This window comes from Drosophila obscura, unplaced genomic scaffold (genome assembly GCF_018151105.1).
Source record: "Drosophila obscura isolate BZ-5 IFL unplaced genomic scaffold, ASM1815110v1 contig_181, whole genome shotgun sequence".
Taxonomy (NCBI): domain Eukaryota; kingdom Metazoa; phylum Arthropoda; class Insecta; order Diptera; family Drosophilidae; genus Drosophila; species Drosophila obscura.
Genome location: NW_024542769.1, coordinates 1215399 through 1233559, shown reverse-complemented (window position 1 = coordinate 1233559; position 18161 = coordinate 1215399). Strand labels below are relative to the sequence as shown.

The window sequence follows — 18161 nt, the reverse complement described above, 5'->3', positions numbered from 1 at the left end:
CTTAATAGTTTATTTTCAAATAAATATGTTTCGCACCAATAAAGGGCATTTACATATAGTTATCGATTAAATCCAGTTAATTAAAAGTTCCTTTGGTTTTTTCTTATTTTTCCATGCAAGGCCGTATGTTAAATTTATTTGTAGGTGTAAAAATTTATAAATTAATTAAATAAAAAATTAAATGTACTTGAACGTTTCCTAAAGGGGAAAAGAAACTGCATACCCCCTGGGTTTAACCGTGTGCTTGCAATTAATTTGTATATGCGGAAAAGAATATTGCCTGCGAGCGAGTGTCCTCGCAGTTGCTGTAGTTGTTGTTGTCGCTGATAAGGGAGAATATCATGATGGATGAGGAGGTGAAGCAAATGCCAGAATGCATGCATGTATTGGTATATGTGTGAAGCAAAGCTCTTCCAGATGAAATAACAGATGAGACAAGGAAGAATAAAGAATTCAAATGCAAGAAACGGAGCATCTCTTTCTGTACAAAATATACCCTACACACTCCATCGCTTATGTCTAGGGTAGCAAACCTTTTTGTTGTTGTTGTTGCTGTTGTTGTTGTTATTGTTGAGGCCATTCGAAAGGAGTTTTGTTTGATTGAAAATCCAATTACAAATCATTGACAGTTGCGTTGAGTTTGTTGTACTAATTTCAAGATCAGGGGGAGAGTTTCAATGGATGGACGGCAGTACGGTGGGAGATGGAATGAGGCAGCGGAGAGGGGCAGAGACACTCATCAATCAAGAGAGCCCATAGCCGACAATCCATGCAAAATTATATCATGTGTTAAAAGTTATGACGGATCATCGGAGGTGTAAAGTGTCGTTGGCTTTGCACTCTGGGCCCTGCCCTGCCCGCCTCTTCCTTTTTGTGTTTTGCACAGCTTGAGTTTTTGGGTAATAATCTCGTCGTGCTCTTCATCCACTTTTCCATCCATTACTCATCGCATTCAACGATTTCCGACTCACTCACACTCTCTCTTTCTGCTTCTCTCCCGACTGCAATCAAACCGATTTTTTTGATCTTTCGACAGTCAGACAAAAGGATCGCTCAAGATTTTTATACATTTTTTTGATTCCATATTGACAGGCGGCATACAAATCGCCCGATTGTTGTTATAAATTAGCTCAAAAAGCCATGCACAATGCCCTCGGGCCATCCATCAATCATGCCCCAGAGGATCATGCAGGGCAGAGCAGCGAGTCAGAGACAGAGACAGAGCCTTCAGTTCAAAGACAGTTCGTTAAACTGGACTCCAAAAATAACAACTGGACTCTAAAGATCTCTGAGTAGGATATCTGCTCAAAGAAAGATCCTCCTCTCTCTCTCTCGCTATGAAAACTCGCACCTTAATTGACTTGACTTGAAAATAATATAAAAAAAAAAAATACTCGTATTATCTGGCTTTTTCTATCATAGTTTTTGTATGCTGTCAAAGCTCAATATCTGTGACTATCAATTGTTTTCGCATCTGAGTTATCTTTTTTAATTTCAAGCCACAGCTTGCTCTCTGACCCAGGTCAAAGTTGAGCCTCCCATACGAGTCCCCGCTCTGCTGGCTCTGGCTCGGGCTCGGGCTCTGGCCATGTCGCGTGTTTCATTAGAGGCGACAAACAAACACAGTCTCAGCCCCAGCCCCAGCCCCAGTCTGAGTCCGCGTCCGAGGGGCACTGCGCACAGATTTCCAGCAATGATCAGGCCAGCCAGCCAGCAGCACATAGCATATTGTGACCTCAAAAATAACGAACGTGCGGTAAAAGCGTCGCCAACCTCTCAGAGAGGCTCTACTCTAACCTGGCCAAAAGCACACACACACACACACACACACTCGCATAGCCAGAGTCTTGGTCCAGTCAGCATGCTGCTGCAGAGGCAGACTCATCCACTCCTCCTCTTGGGTTTTGGCTCTTTTTTTTTTTTTTGCGACGTGCCACACCTGTTTCATGTAGTCAGGCGCTCTTCACTGAGACCTGCACTGGCAGAAAATCTAATTAAGAGAATCATGAGAACGAAAGTTCTGATCAAACACATTTCGGGGAATATCTCTGGAAATATCACCCGAAATAGTTGTAAAGAATTTCCTTGACTTATTTTCTCTGCGTGTAGCCAGCGCCTTGTGAGAATTTCTTCACTGTTTTGTTGTTGTTTGTCTTTTTTGAGATTTTTGTAGGCAACAATTTTTGGTTGGTCTCCAAAGTGACCTTAGAGCCAGGACAGGAGATCTGGCTGTGGCTGTGGCTCTGGCTCTGGCTCGGGTGCTGGTGCTGGTGCTGGGAGCTCTCTGTGCAAACGCATTTCTGATAATGATGGACTGTATTAACCGTTAGCCAAAAAGCTGAAGCTGAAGCTAAAGACAGGAACGGGGAGGGGGCACAAGCATGTTGCAACAAGCTACGGCAATCAGTGGACATTTTCAGATTTTTCCTTCTGGTGGGAAATTGCTTTGGAGATTTTCGTACTCTCCACAAACAAACAGAAATAAAATGAGAAAAGGTAAAAACTTTGAGGCTTTCACTCTCGGTCTTTAATGTCGCGTCTGTCCCTGTCCCTATGCCACACGAACAGACAGACAGACATATAATGTTGAACTTGTCAAATGTAATCAGTTTTCCTTTCATTTAGTCTGACAATTACCGCCGCCAACGATGACGTTGACACATGGGGCCCCCCTTTCCCCCCTTCAACTGCATCCGCAGTCTTCGCCAGTCTCGTGGCATCAAAGAGACGCGCGCGGCGCAGTCCCCGTAGTCTCCGCAGTTTTGTTGCAATTATCCAAAAAGCGCGCAACTTTTCACACGCAGACGATTGTCCGATTGTCGGATTGTCGGACTGTCCGTCCGTCTGGACGTATTGCATTGCTCAAATGCTGGAGTCGATCGGTGGATCGGTGTCTGGTCACTAATTACGGCTCATTATAGTGACCAAAGTGTAACATGTTGTCAGCTTTCGAGGACAACAGCATCAAACGAACAACAGCAACAAATGCAACAAAACACTTAAATGCGCAACAGCCGCACCAGCGGACGAGTGGCAACAATTACAAGCAGCGAATGCACACAAGTGAGACTTTGTGGCAGAATTGGTTACCCGAGGGTGGCGAATACCCTTACCCTGTGGGTCAAATCTCGTCAGATATTGTAGGAATGCTAAGGGTACCTACAAGGCGCTTTCAACTTACATTTTCCTATTAAAATCAGAGAGAAATGAAAAGAAATGCCCAGCAAGTAGCAGAAATCTGTTATTTGAGAGTGGCTCATCCTTCCTTTCAACCAATTTTAATCATATTTTACATCGTATCTACATATGTATAAGAATCCTGTAAAATATATATACACCTTTATGATATTTTCTGCGTTGAATCGCGCGCTAATTGAGTTCCCACATTTGCAAAACTTTCTCATTTGTTTATTGCAATGGGCTTTTATCGTAGAACATTCATTCTCTCTCTCTCGCACTCGCTCTCTGCCATTACAAAAGTAATCACAAAGTTATCATACCCCACACACACCACAAACCACACCACCAAGGCCCCAAGCGACGACTCGCGTGGCTCCTCCACACATGCAAGCAAGCAACCAACAGTCGTAGAGGGAGCCAACGGTCGGCAGGGAGATGGCTTTTGTGGCACATCCAAACACCTGACAGTTTGTTCGTTGGCGCTAGTCTCTGTCTCTGTTTCAGTCTCTGCGTTTTGGTGTCTTGTTTGAGTGACCATTTTTGGGCACAATGACAACAACAACAACAACAACAACAACAACGACGGACGACGACGATGCCGGCCATGTCTCTGGGCTTACGGAATCGAAAGTGCACAACAAATAAATAATTCTCAATAAATTCTATGGTACGTGGAAGATCTTCGAGAGGCAAACCACCCCAGCCCCACACCGCCATGACAATTAAATTCTTCAAACTGTTGGCTTGAAAATTAGCTACGATCTTTATGGATCTCTTGGTACCAATTGGAGGGGTTTTGCAGCGATACTCTCACTTGAAGCGATACTTCACGACGAAAATCGCTCTGAACACAAAAAACAAAAACCAAAATCACAACCAAAAACCCTTGAGAGATCAGAGCGAGCCCAACGATCATCCATTCAGAGAGTCGTTCAAAGTTCGTGTCAACATCATCAATTTTGATCAATATGTATGGGCTATATCTTTGCCATGCCCCGCTCTATAGCCCTCTCCAACCACTCCGTCCCTGCCTCTCTGTTGCTGTTCGTCTGCCATTTAAACGACTGACTCCTTTTGGCTTTGGGCTACGATCGTGTTTGGGTTCATCATCTCGCATCGCATCGCATCGGATCGGATCGGATCGGATCGTATAGTCGACAAAAATATGGAAAATTACAATTATTAGGCATTTTGGCTTGTTTGTTTATTGGTAGGTGGTGTATTGAGGTTATCCGTACACTAAATGATACATCGATCGTTTGAATAGAGCGATCCAAACAGCCACAGCAACAGCCAGAGCCAGAGCCACAGCCACAGCCAAAGCCAGCCAGACCGTCAGTCTGCCTGTCTGCCAGCCAGTGGATCGGTGATCGTTCAATTGATTGCGGACAAGTGAAAATCTTTTCAGAAGATGAATGAAAATTGCTGCCTAAATGGTCATTGCACATAGGATCATCTCATCTCCTATGATCACTTTCTTTTGGGGGGGGGGAAATCGTTCAACTTCGATCTGTGGGATCTCATCCAGGCCTCGTTGACTGCTGCATGCTTCAGTGGTGGTGACATGTGTCCTCTCGTCGAATTTTTCGGTTAGATGTGGGTCCAACTCTTGACCTAGCTGCATAAGCAATTATGAACTTGATCCCATGCCACCGCCAGCTCTTCGCTTCAACTGGAGCGAAGGTTATAGCAAAGAGTGTGGCAGGGGCAGGGGCAGGGGCAGGGACAGGGACAGGCAGAAGTCTAGTTAAGTGACGCCCTAAGGCTGCAGCAGAAGGCGACCGACCAACCGACCGAGCGACCGAGCGACCCTGTTTTATGTTTTATAAAAACTCATTATAATGTCTTATAAATGCACTTTTGGATATCAAGTGGGATTTCTATTTTGATTGCCATGTGGGGCCAGAGACAGAGTCAGAGCCAGAGCCAGAGCCAGAGCTCTGCTGCTCCTTTTTTCTTGTGTGACTGGAGCTCTGGGGTCTTGGGTCTCCCATGCTCTCTCTGCTGCCTCTGCCCCTGCCTCTGCCTCGCCATCTCTATCTGTATCTCCCCCAACTTGGACACATAGTTCGCTCAAGATCATAACATGACCTTTTGACTGGCAGTGATTTCAACGCCCACGCGTATAAAAACATTCAGCCGACCGCCGAACACAGAAGAGTTCAGGCAGCAGCCAGAGCCGACCAGACCAGAGCAGAGCTTGGGCCCTGCTTTTCTGTGTGTGTTTTGTGGCTGGAAAATGGGTTATGAGAGCCATGAGGTAGGTTCGCTCTGTTGGCCATTTCTTGACCATGGGAAATAAATTTCTGTGAAGCAGAAAGCCTGCAACGAATGGAAGGAATGAATGAAGGACGTCCCAAGTGCCACATTTTAGCACCTACGCAATGCCCAAGAGGTTAAACTTGTTGCACACACACACACATACACATCCCATCCCGCTCTCTCTCTCTCACACTCTCCACTCTCTCTGACTCTTTGATGGGGCGGTAATTGGAGGCATGCGTGTGGCTACAAATCGATAAACGGGTTGATGTACCGCACCCCCAAACAAGGAGACTTCTGCCTTGTTCCTTGTTTTATTTGGATGTTCTTTTAATTTACTTTGAGAATAGACAAGGAACACGCGATGGGTTGCCACCCAACTGCAGTGGTAACCCACTGACAGAGACCGAGACAGAGAGTGGCAAGGAGTGCAAGGACTTTGTTTGCGGGGCTAGCACAGGGGTTGCCAGGACAACGGGCCGTGCCGAGCCGAGCGGCATTCCAATGCAAAACAAACCCAAAAAATGAACTGGCAGTGGCCCAAAGGAATTTCAGTGAGTGTCGAGCCGTAGCCTTGGAGTGGTTGGAGCCCAAACTGAATGCTGACCTCTGAAGCATGCATTGAACCCGACCGAAAACCCCAACGTTTGTGGACTGTCTGAAGCGCGGGGCTGGCGAGGGCAAGAGGAGCCATGATTACGGGTCCGGAATCGAGGCAAACGCATAGGTTGTTGGACCTGAAGAAGCAGCAATGGGCCAAGGAGAGAGGTAAAGGGACAGGCACTGACTGCGGTGCATTAACAAGTACTATAAGTATCTTTTGTAGAGGAAATCGCACGCATGGACGAGATCTACCATCATCATCATCATCAGCAGCAGCAGCAGCACACATCGCACCACAAGATCGAACGCACTTCGATACGCACCTACTACTCGAATTTGGATCTCAGCCAGACATCGACATCGAATCAGACGTCCAGTCAGTCGAGGCGACGCCTGCCGCCACCGCCACAGCAACACCAGCAGCAGCAGCAGCAGCAGGATATGCAATTGATCCTGCGACAGGCACCAGCAGTCGCCCAAGACTATCGCCATGTTGGCGGATATCTGAATCAATTGGAGCGCTATATCGAGGATCTGGATGTGGATGCCGAGGCAGACTTTGAGGACGATGAGGAGTCACTGTACAGGCGCACTGTGCGGCGGGGCAGCTACGCGCCGGGCATGACCAGCAGCAACACGCGACAGATGCAAATGGGACCGGCACGCTATGTGGAGATGATGATGCCACCCACATCGCTGCAGACGGCCAAGGGAAGGATGCAGCACTCCCAACAGGGGCAGCAGTCCCAGCAGCAAGGGCAGGGGCAGGCGTATCACTTGCCACAGCAGCAACAGAACTTGCAGCAGGGGGTCTATTTGCAGCAACAACGTCTGAGGAGTCCCAGTTTGCCATCCATTCGCAGGCAGAGGGTGAGGCATCAGGAAAAGGCGGCCAATCAACCTGGCAACAATAACATGCCGAATGGCAAGCCAAACGACATTGATCCTGGCAACCAGCCAGGACATGCACATCGATCAAACAACAACAATCCTCCGCCGCCTGGAGCTGCTGCTGCTCCAGCAGGCATTGGTTGCCAGGAAGAGGACACCTCTGGGTATCTGAGCGACAACACGCCCCCCAAGAACAACAACAACAGCAGCAACAACAACAACAACACACACACGCCCGACATTTGGTTCAACGATGGAGCCAGCCAGATTGAGAGCATTAGTGGCATGGGCAGCGCCAGTGTCGTGGAGGAGCGCGAAACCCTTCCATTGGGAATGGGTGTGGCTGTGGGTGTGGGTCGACGTCTACTTCGATCGATACAGGGCGGAGGAGGAGCGGCAGCAGCAGTGCCACTTGGTGGGGGCAAGGGAAATGCATATGTCATCAAGGAACGACGACGTGTGGCAGGACAGGGACAGGAACAGGCACAGGGACAGGAACAGGGATACGAACCGCTGGCAAACGATGGCTACCTGGCCGATGGGTGAGTACTAAACACTCTATGGAGAGAATCCTTGGGCGAAGTTTGATTTTCGATGCTTTGCAGCTGCTGCTACATGGCTGAGCCGCCCAGCTCCTCCAACATGAGCATCAGTCGGGATGTGTCCACCTCCAACACGTACCAGGTGCAGGTGCAGGGCGGAGGCGGAGGAGGAGTCGCAGGCAGCGACTACTACATACACGAGCAGCACGAACAGCACGAGAGAGAGCGAGAGCGTGCCCGGTGGGCCAATCAGCAGCAACAGCAGCAGCAGATGCCACCGCCGCCTGGCTGGCTGAATCGTGGCATGCACGATCTGAAGGATGGCAGCGAGGATGATGTGCAGTCGATGCAGTCATCCTCGACGTATTTGAGGGGCCAGAATGCCCCACTGGATGCCCACACGCTGGCCGAGCGCATGGACAAGCGACGGAAGGCATCGGAGTACCACAATGCCATCAAGAAGCAGCTGCACGAGCGGGAGATGATCAGGAAATGGGAACAGGAGCGCCATCGCCAGGAGGAGCAGCTCGAAGAGGAGCGTCTGAGGCGCCAGAAGCAAATGGATCAGGAGCGTGTCGCGTACGAGCGGCGCCAGTTGCTGGAGCGGGAGGAGGCGCAGCAGAAGAAGCAGCAGGCGATGCTGGATGCCATAGCCAAGGCAGAGGTGGCGGCCCAAATGGAGAAGCAACAGAAGCGCAAGAAGCCACAGCAAAGGGAGCCCAAGGAAGGCCAGGACAGGGGCGAACTGCTGCGCGTTCAGTCTGTAGAGGAGGAGGAAGAGGAGGAGGAGACATCCCATACTCCACGCGGGGCACCGCCAGTGGCAGCAGCAGCCCCACAAGCGGCTGCCCCACAAGCAGCAGCTCCACCGCCTCCTGTCATTGCCGAGGAGAAAGTGCTGATTGGAACGCCGATCAATCTGCGACGAACCATCACGAAACCCATCAAAAAACCCGCCGGAGAGGAGCCGGAAAAGGATAACCTGGCACTGCTGATGCAGCCGGCCACACTGATCCCGCTGCCCGTGACTAGCGATATTTTTGGGCTGCAGAGTGCCATTGGGAATCTGCAGATAGCCACGTACTTGATGCAGCCCCCCCAGCAGCTGCAGCAGATGCACATGCAGATGCCCCCTTCGGCAGCCTCCTCCGCGGTTGTGGAGCAGACCTACTCGAAGGCCACAATGACCCAAAGGACGGACACGTCCATCTACACGGAGGATGGCTACCAGGCGGAAGAGGATCCCGAAGAGGAGGAGACCCTGACGACAGCTCGTTCGGGCCTGATCACTGGCGCCAGCGGCGGTTGCTTCTCCCCCGACTCCCTGGAGGTGGATGTGGCGCCCAGCGACAAGTTGGCGCTCATTCCACTGCCCCAGCGACAGGCAGGAGCAGGAGCAGGATCTGCAGCGGCAGATGGCAGACTGAACAGCGATGTGGAGACCCAAACGGAGCTGCCATTGAACTGCGATCTGTGCCTGTTCCACGACAACTTCTACAAGGTGCTGCTCAAGCGCGAGGTATCCACCACAACCACCACGCAGACATCCAAGACGCAGACGCAGTCCCCCAAGGAATCGTCGGCGGCGGCAGCAGAGGCAGAAAAGGATCACGAGACAACGACGACAACAACGACCACAACTACGACCACCTTCAAGGCCAAGAGCAAGGACAAGGACAAGTGCCTCAAGAAGAACCACAACAGCAAGGACAAGGACAAGGACAAGATGGACGATCGCCCCAAATGGGGGGTCAATCGTCCCATCGTTCAGTACGTGAAAGCCAGCGATCGGGATCCCTTTTGTCTGCGCAAAAAGAAGAATCATCCTGCAACAGCCCAAGGGGCCAGCAAGCCGCCGCGCTCCCTCTCCATGGACTCGCGCCTGGACTCGGTGGCCGTCGATCAGCTCCTGGATGCTTCAGCCACAATGGCGCAGGAGCAGGAGCAGGAGGATGGGGAGGACGTGGAGGGTTTCCTGCTGAAGGCCCGCAATGTCTGCACGGAGATACTGCCGATCAAAACGGATGAAAAGGGTCGCATTTTCCTGAATTTTCGCGAGGCCAGTGCCATAATGAACGAGGATGAGATCAAGGATAAGCTGAGGCAAAAGTATTTCAATTTTGGGCGGATACTGCCGCGTCGCAGCTGGGCATCGGCCACACACAATGGGCTGCCATTTAGTGCAGCGGCGGTGGCAGCTCCAGCAGCACTCCCACTCCCGCACCCACTCCCACACCCTGCCACCATTGTGGGGGACATGGCAGATGATTGAAGGAATAACCATCCAGTATATGAGGGTATTCCTGCCAGGAACTGCTAAGGGAGACTACTACTATTTTACTACTATGCGTAGTCGCTCGATAGACACCAAAATGTAAGCCCCAGACTGTAAACCCCCTGAAACAGATAACAAAAACATAAAATATATCGTATAAATTTGTATTGCCTGCACCTAGAAAGAGAAATGTTTGAACTATGGGAATATTATGCTGGGAAAACAGAAGGCCCCTCCAATGGAAAGTGTTTGGGGTATGCCGTACTTGGATCTATATTCCAGATAATTTTCATTCAATTTACTTCTCTACAAAAAACCCAAATGAATCTCTTATTTATTTTTATTCTTCTTATTTTTTGTGTGTGTTGTTTTTGCTGCCTAGAAATCGCCACATCCTGGCACTGACTATTCCTTGAACTCTCTTGCAAGTCTATGCGTATTAGCAACATTGTTGCCTGATTGTTGAAAGCCCTGTCCTTCGCTCTGAGAGCAACAAATCATGCAAAACTGTTGCACACACATTGTTCACGGTTAAAGCTGCTGCTGCTGCTGCTGATGCTGCTGCTGATCTGAGCTTTGGTCTCCTGCCAACAGATCCACACAGATCTCTTTTGGGGTCTTTGTGCGGTTCGGTTCGGTTCGGTTCGGTGTTACACTTTCACACAACTCAAAATGTCGTATTTCACGCATTTTTACGATCGTTCGCGTAAATTTATGCGAAAAATCATAAATAACCAAGAAACATAAGCCCACCCCTGCACCTACCCCTCTCTGTATTGCCCTTTTCCCCACACTCGTGCCAGAGGGGGCGTGCTGTTTTGTTCCATGTGGGCGCTGCCTATACGAGTAGATTTCTGTTAATTAACGCATTTTCTGCAGTGTATTGCGTTGTGTAATCTATGAGATACAATATCTGTTCTCTGTTTTCTGTTTTCTGTTTCTGTTGCTGTCTGTTCTGTTCTGTGGACAACAATGGCAGCAGCCACAGAGCTCCCCCTCTCCGCCCCATCATTTGAGGAATTAATTGCATGGTTCTTATGCAAGTTCTCTAGCTACCAAAATCCAAAAATCAACGAAAAAACGAAGCCAAGGAGAGCTCTCGAGCTCTCCGCCAACAACAAGTTCAATGCCTTTTGGATTTAAATTTGACCTTAGGTTCGGTTCTTGTTAGTTTTATACACTTGCCAAGTGGGTGGAGATGGGGGATTGCTTGAAGAGTTTACAACATTACTGAAGAGAGAGAGAGGCTACCTTCCTTCATCTATGATTATTCTGGGGGGGTAGGAGTGTTTTATTTATGATTTATTTTGTTAATTTTACATTAATTTTATTTATTAATTGACTTTTATTTTTATTAATTACAAAAATGTAACTGGAAATACCTTCCGTGCCACAATATACAATGTTTAGCTTTTTGTATGAGAAAATTCGATCTGCTCTGAGCTCACGGATCGAATGAATCCCTGTCTATGCATCCATAGATCTTTGATTCCAGCTAAGCCAAGCCTTATTGTCACAGATATGTATATATGTCTGTGTATGTATTAGCTATGATGAATAGTTTTACTTGTTTAATCTTTTCTTGTATCTATGTTCCAATTTCCATCTATAAATAATTTATATTTATGTAAACATTCGTGTAATAATTATTTTAGTATTGATTTGTGATTTTATCTTTCATTTTATTTATCTATTCTATCTTTTCTGTTAATTTTGCAGAATATAAATGGTAACAGCGAGGCTTAGGTGTAAGTATATATGTGGACAATATTCCATCTAAACCTCCCATCAACTCTTTATCTCTCTGTTAATCGCAAGAGTATTTAAACTTCGTTCTGGGTAAAAAAAAAAAATCACTCTAAGGGCAAACAAAGCCTGCACCAGCAGCACCCAAATGGCCTTCAAAAAGTTCTCATTCGTGTTCTAGTTTCGAACCAAACAAAATAAAAACTCAACAAATAATTGCATGTTGCATGGGGGAATGGGATGTGTTTTGTTTGCCTTTGAATTCGAATTGGTGGCATGGTCTCTGGTACATAGTAGCAGCGGCAGGGGCACTGCTAAATGCCATTTCCAATGTCACGTGAGTGAGTTTTTCCAGCCCCCGAAGGCGGCGATTGTTTGGTAGGGCTGCTGCTACTGCTGCTGCTGCTGTCACCTTGAACGTATGCCAAAAAGTGACATCTGGACAACTGATTAATGACATTTCATTAGAAATGGAAACCGTAAGATCGGTTATATGTTTGTATAGCTAACCCGTTAATGGGGAGACGGCGAAGAGTGCCTCTTGAGTGCCGAGAGGGAGAGAGCAAAAACACTCGTAATTAATGACAATCGATGGCACAAACTGATTTCAAGTAAAAATTCAAATCGAACCGTTAATTTGGAATACTTTTAAGGATGATTAATGAACGGCAAAGGGAACAGTACTGCAGAGTGTTTCCCCTGAAAGAAGATCAACATTTTGCAACTGTTTTCTAATTGTTAGTCTCTGCCAAAACAAAACAAAACAAAACAGACTGACAGTTTGCTTTGACAGTTTTGCTGCTACTCAAGATGGTTTTTTCTCTTCTCCTTTTTTGTTCCTTTTGGCAGTAGTCCGTCTTTCATTTGTCATTTCTGCGGTCACTTGAGGATCATTTGAAAGCCAAAAGGCAGCTGCAGACTGCAACTGTTTTTCTTTTCCCCTTTTGTTTTAATATGCAGACAGCAAATACTGATACTCTACCAGAGTTAAATCGTTGGTTTTTGATGGACTGAAAAGTAGTTGCCCCAAAACGGAAATCACATAGGCCACAAAGCATAAACCATAAAAATGTTTTTTGATTTTTCCATGCACTGAATCAATGGCCATAAATTTAAGTACTACATATTCCTATTCCAATTCCTATGGATATTTCTTTGAGGTTTATGGATAATTTATGAATGTCTCTCGCGTCCGAAATGTGAGCGGAATAATTGAGGAAGTTCCCTTCAAATTTCCTTTAAATTTTCAACTACATTTCTCTATCTCTTTTTTTTTATCGCTCTCCCTCTTACTCAGAGTGGCCTAGCTGTAAATATTCCCTTACTCGGAGTGGCTTAGCAGTAAAATATATTCTCTTAGCTTATCACTAAATATTTTCCAGACTCCTTGATTAAAATTAAAAAATTTATATAATTTCTGAATCAGAGAGAATCTTTCGAGTAAAAAACTCTAGACATTCCTCTGTCTTCCCATCTGCCCAGCAGCTGGAACATTTCTCTCTTTCTCTTCTCTGTTTTTTTCTGTGTCATGGGCCACACTTGATTAATTCCATAAAAGGATTACGACTGAGAGTCGCCAGATGATAGCTTCCCCCAATAGACGGGGACGGGGACGCGGAATCTAGCTGCTGATGAAGTCATCAGCGTGTCCGAATATCCTGAGCAGGAAACTGACATTTATCACACTTTTGCCTTTACCTTTTTTTGTCGTTTTGTTTTTTTATTTGCGCGCACGTTCCGACTTCCTTTCGCCCGGCCGATGCCTTTATTCCGCTGCCTAGGACAACAATATCCTGTTCCCATTTCAATTGCCATTGTCTTCGCAGTGGAGGGACTGTTCTGTCTGCCTTTCGCTTTGGGAGGGGACATCATTATCATAATTAATGTGACTTAATCAAGAATAATGTACATACAGCTCGAGAAAAACAAAAACGGAACTTCCGTTCCAGTTTCCCTCTCTGCTTCTCTGCTCAATCAAGTTATACCAGAGAACGAACCCTTTCGAGAACTGCCTTTTCTTCTGGAGTAATGCGGTCAACCGCAGGCAGTTAAGAGCGGCCTCTAGAGATGGGCCAGAGAGCGGGGTTGAAGGTCACTGCCACTGCCGAAGTAAGAAAATCGTACGAGTTTGCCTATTTTGCATATATAAAGCAATAAAACTGAAATTTTCTTCATCAAAAGATTTATGTAGCATGCAAAAAGCCATTAAATGAAGGCATTTGAAGTAGGAAGTTTATGGGAATGGCTGCCACCGGTACACCCATATATTTCACTTGATATCTCTATACCAGGATACGAGTATCCCAGTACATGGCTACAGTTTTATCTGCTGCTGATGCTGCTGCTTCTGCTGCTTCTGCTCATTATGCGTACATTGTTGTGGTTCATTCGCTCCCTGGGAGGCGACATTCGCATGAATCCAATCACAGCAGCAGTGTGTGGTGTGTGTTCTCCCAGATTCTTATCGATGGAGATCGAGCTGCTGTTTCCTACCGTTTTTCTGTTTTCTGGCTACCAGGAACTACCCATCAATGCCCCAGGACTAGCCATTGTGTGTGGTGTGTGTACGATATGGCTGGGCAATGCATTGCCCCTCGCACATGTTGACACATTAATGTGCCTCCAGCAATGGGCCAATGCAATGCAATGGGTGTCCATGTGTTCATGTGCGTGTGCGTTGATCCTAATCAGCGTTACTAACTGGAATCGTGTTGAATCTCACAACAGATTGCATTAATTTTTGGTTTGTGTCAAATGCGTGAAATGCGGGACTTCCTCACAGATCGATGTCGCCTGGGCCGATAAGTTACTGTTAGGTGTGAAAAAGACACAACAAGGGGAATACGAGTACAGCCATCAATATATGTATGCACGTAAAACACGTCTGATCAACTGATTGAATTGTTCATCGAGAGAGGGAGAAAGGGAGGCAAACTGTACCGCAAGAGCGGGCGTACAGCTGCTACCATAAAAACGAGAAAGAGAAAAGAGAAGAGGCATAAACAAATCATAACAATTGCTAGATACAGATCCCAAGCCCAAGCCATGCAGCAATTTATCATCCACTAAACGGAGCCAAAGGACTTGGCATTGTTTCCTTTCAAAACTCTGCCTTTGTTTCTGTCCTGAAACAGCGGAATGTTTTCTGGATGTATTCCTACGTTTCGGTTTCTGTTTCTGTTGCTGTTGCTGTCTTTTTTTCTCTCTTGCTGTTTCTGAAACATACATTTTGGAGGTGTGTGCGCCCATATAAACATTAAATTTTATTTAGATGAGAGCGTCCCAATGGCGTTTGAGTGTTTTCTTCTTGTTCTTTGCTGTGTATTCTCTTTTCCATTTTTATGGGTGTCCTGTCTGGTTATTGATTATTCGAAGGGTACCTCAATAAAAAATGAATCAGAGCATTCGTTGAACTCGGTTTCGTTATAGATTTCATTTGCCTTGTGATTTATTATGCAATCGTAAATTCTCTGCATTTTATAGGGGGGGATACAACAAAATCCTTTTCAATCTTTCATTTCTAACCATTTTTGTACAAGATTTTCAGTTGAAGGTTCTCTCGTTTTTTTTTTTTTTTCTTCCCCATTCCCCCCATTGACTGTTTTTTTTTTGGGCTGGGTTTGTTCCCCTTGACAACGTTTGCGCCTTCGATTAGCACCTGGAATCGGGACAAACATTGGTCCGGGCCGGATGACTAGTTTAGTCCAAATAAAATATTATTTGTGGCTCTTGCTGGCTCTCTTTGTTTTCCCGGTTTTCGTTCGTTTCGTTTCGCTTTGTTTTATGTGTCGAAAACCAAATTTTAATAATGTTAATTTGTAGCGTTTCATGGGATCTGAGATTTATGATCGTTTCTCCTCCTCATCAGCCTCATCTTTCGGTTTCGCTGTAATTATGCTAGTAAGTCAAACCCCTGACTACTGATACTCCTCGTCATATCCGAGCGAGAAAGAGAAGAGGTGTGGTTCAGTTTCTGCGCTTGGGTTCTCTGTTCTCCTCGAAGCAAATAGGTGTTGATTGTTGTTTGGGGTTTTGAGGGTTGAGGCAGCGAGCTGCTAAATATGAAATGGAACAAGTGGAAGGTTGGAAAAGGAGAAGAGTGTATTCTATAACAGGAATCTAAAAGTGTGAGTATGGGAAACGAATGGGAACATGATTGGGATGGCTAAGGATCCGTGTGAATTGATTGTGTAACTGTATAGAACTATCATAATTAGGGGGAATTAGTTCAAGGAAAGGTAAAGAGGGTAAAGAAAGATTAACGGTAATAATAATAATTTAATTGAAAATGCTAAAAAGCCAGGTGTTCAAGGAGCCCAACGAGCACTACTTTAGTTCATTCTGACTATAATAATGGTACGATGAAAATGATTTTATGGATTCAGTAGATAGTATCAATATTTACGATTGTGCATTCACAGATTTCCCAATTTTAGATGCCACAGATTTATAAATCGATTTAATGCAGTGACACAACATCCTATGTTTCTAGGGATATGATAGGGATAGGAAACACTTCCCTCTGTCTGTGGCATGCATCCTACATCCCTTTACTCTTTGTGTACTGCTTGTAAAAATGTTTAATTGTTCATATTCCCCCCGAAAATAGTTCCAGTCGCTTTCTTTTCAAAAATTAAATGAGATTAAACGACTAACTTTAGTTCCAGTTAAACAATGATCCAATGACCATTAGCCATAGTCGATTATTAGTTCACACAAGCATAAAAAAAAAGAGAACTCGAAGAAAACAACAACGAATCATTGAATTTTTATAACATTTCCGCATAAATCCCGAGAGAGCCGTAAAAATATCATTAGTAATGGAAAATATGCGTAAATGAGGGGCAGTCAATCCAGCGTATAAATACGAGGTATATGGTACCTACGGACTCGAAACGAAATCAATTTGCATATTTCGTACGACAAACGCTGTGGTGGGTCCCCAGGTCCCCCAGTACCCCCCCTCTCCACTCGTATGAAGAGACAACAGACTTCCGATGGCGGCGGCGTGAACCGAAAAGCGTGTTAATTTTCACTGTGCATTTTATATTGCGGCCATATATATCGGAGCCAAATGCAGAGACAGGCACAGATACAGAGAGAGAGAGAGAGAGAGAGAGAGAGGTGAGAACCTGTGAGAAAAGAGTCTGTAGAGTCTGCAGATCGAACGAACGTCTTATGTTAATAGGCGGATCCGTAGCAGCAGCAGCAGCAGCCATTCAACGCCCTGAAAGTTTCACCGCTTGAAATGTGCTGTAAAGTTGTTAATTAAAACCCAAGAAAACTACGAAAAACACCAAGAAAAATCTCCACCCAAGACCCAACAGAGTGGAGAGAGGACCACACAGCAATCCCATCCAGTGGTTTGGGGTTTTTGGGGATATCTCTTTTTACGGTTTGCCATCCCCATCCCCAGACCAGACCTGTTTTGTGGCAGAGTTTTACCCTGTAGTTGGGCTGGGCAAGGGGTATGTTTTTTCGTAGAGATTAAGGCAACACGAAGGGGGGCGAGTGTAGCCCTAAGATGGCATTCGATTTAAACAATTTGTTCTTTTTTTGATGGATCTACAGGAATCAATGCCCATGGGAATATGATTTGTTTTGGATTTTTCTATATTTTTTTCCATTATTTTAAATCACGAAAATGCTGAAATATATATCTACCAATTTATTTTACAGCACCTCCCACCCAGCACTGCGTTGGCCATACTTTTTTTTTTGCTATCTTATTCCATTAATTTTGTAAATGTTTCCCCACCTATAATGTTGTCCCCCTATAGAAATGGGTATCCCTAAGTCCATAGAAAAATCAGATCATTGCTTAGTTTTTTGCTTTCTGTGTATATTTCACGTGTCGTTTTGTTATCGCTTTTCGAATGCACTTGCTGCTCGTTTGTGATATTTCATAATTTGAATATTTGATTTTAGCAAACGGTGAATCGTACTCGTTTTTGTGATTGATACGAACGGCACTCCTGCGGGCAAAAAAAAAAAATGGCAAGCAGGTTTCCGGGGGGGGGTTATCAATCACAGATACACAGATTCAAACGCTGGTGCTTGGGGCTTGGGAGATATGTTCGAGATGAAGCGCGAGTTTGACGGACTACAGCCTGGGCCAAATGTTAGTCATTAATTATGGGGCCAAGCGAAGATCTACGGCCAAATGATCCAAGCGACTCAATGATGAACCAGCGACTCATCATCGTCATTATTGACAGTCCCCCACCCCACCTCACCACGCTCAACAGCAAACATGTTCTTTAAACTTTGGCCTTGAATCTCTTGGCGTTGTCTTTGGGGTTGGGGTTGGTGTTGGTGTTGGTGTTGGTCTTTGCTATGGCATGAATCTTTTTCAGATGCATCTACTCGGATTATTCACATTATTGTTGCTGTTCTTGCTGGCATTCTATTCTTGTTTTTCCCTTTTGTTTCAAAGCGCGTTTTTTATATTTAATTTAATTGCTTAAAAAACCAAAAACAAAAAAAAACAAACTACAATTCTGTCAAGTTTATTATGAAAATAATTATAATGCACGCTTCCACCCGTACCCAGTACCCTGTACTCTGCCCCTCTCTTGTAGCATGCCATTGTCTCTGCCTCTATCAGTCTCTATCGTTGTGCGGCGATCTCTCTGTATCTCTCTCTCTGTCTCTGTGCGCAC

At 45.8% G+C, this 18161-nt stretch overlaps 1 protein-coding gene across 1 annotated transcript; it reads left to right on the top strand.

The window, feature by feature from the left end:
• Nucleotides 1-5977: 5977 nt before the first annotated feature.
• Nucleotides 5978-9750, top strand: LOC111067765. Its single transcript, XM_022357063.2, has 3 exons — nt 5978-6210; nt 6269-7478; nt 7542-9750. The coding sequence occupies exons 1-3, from the start codon at nt 6135-6137 to the stop codon at nt 9748-9750; spliced, it is 3495 nt and encodes a 1164-aa protein (XP_022212755.2). The 5' UTR covers nt 5978-6134.
• The last annotated feature ends 8411 nt before the right edge of the window (nt 9751-18161 follow it).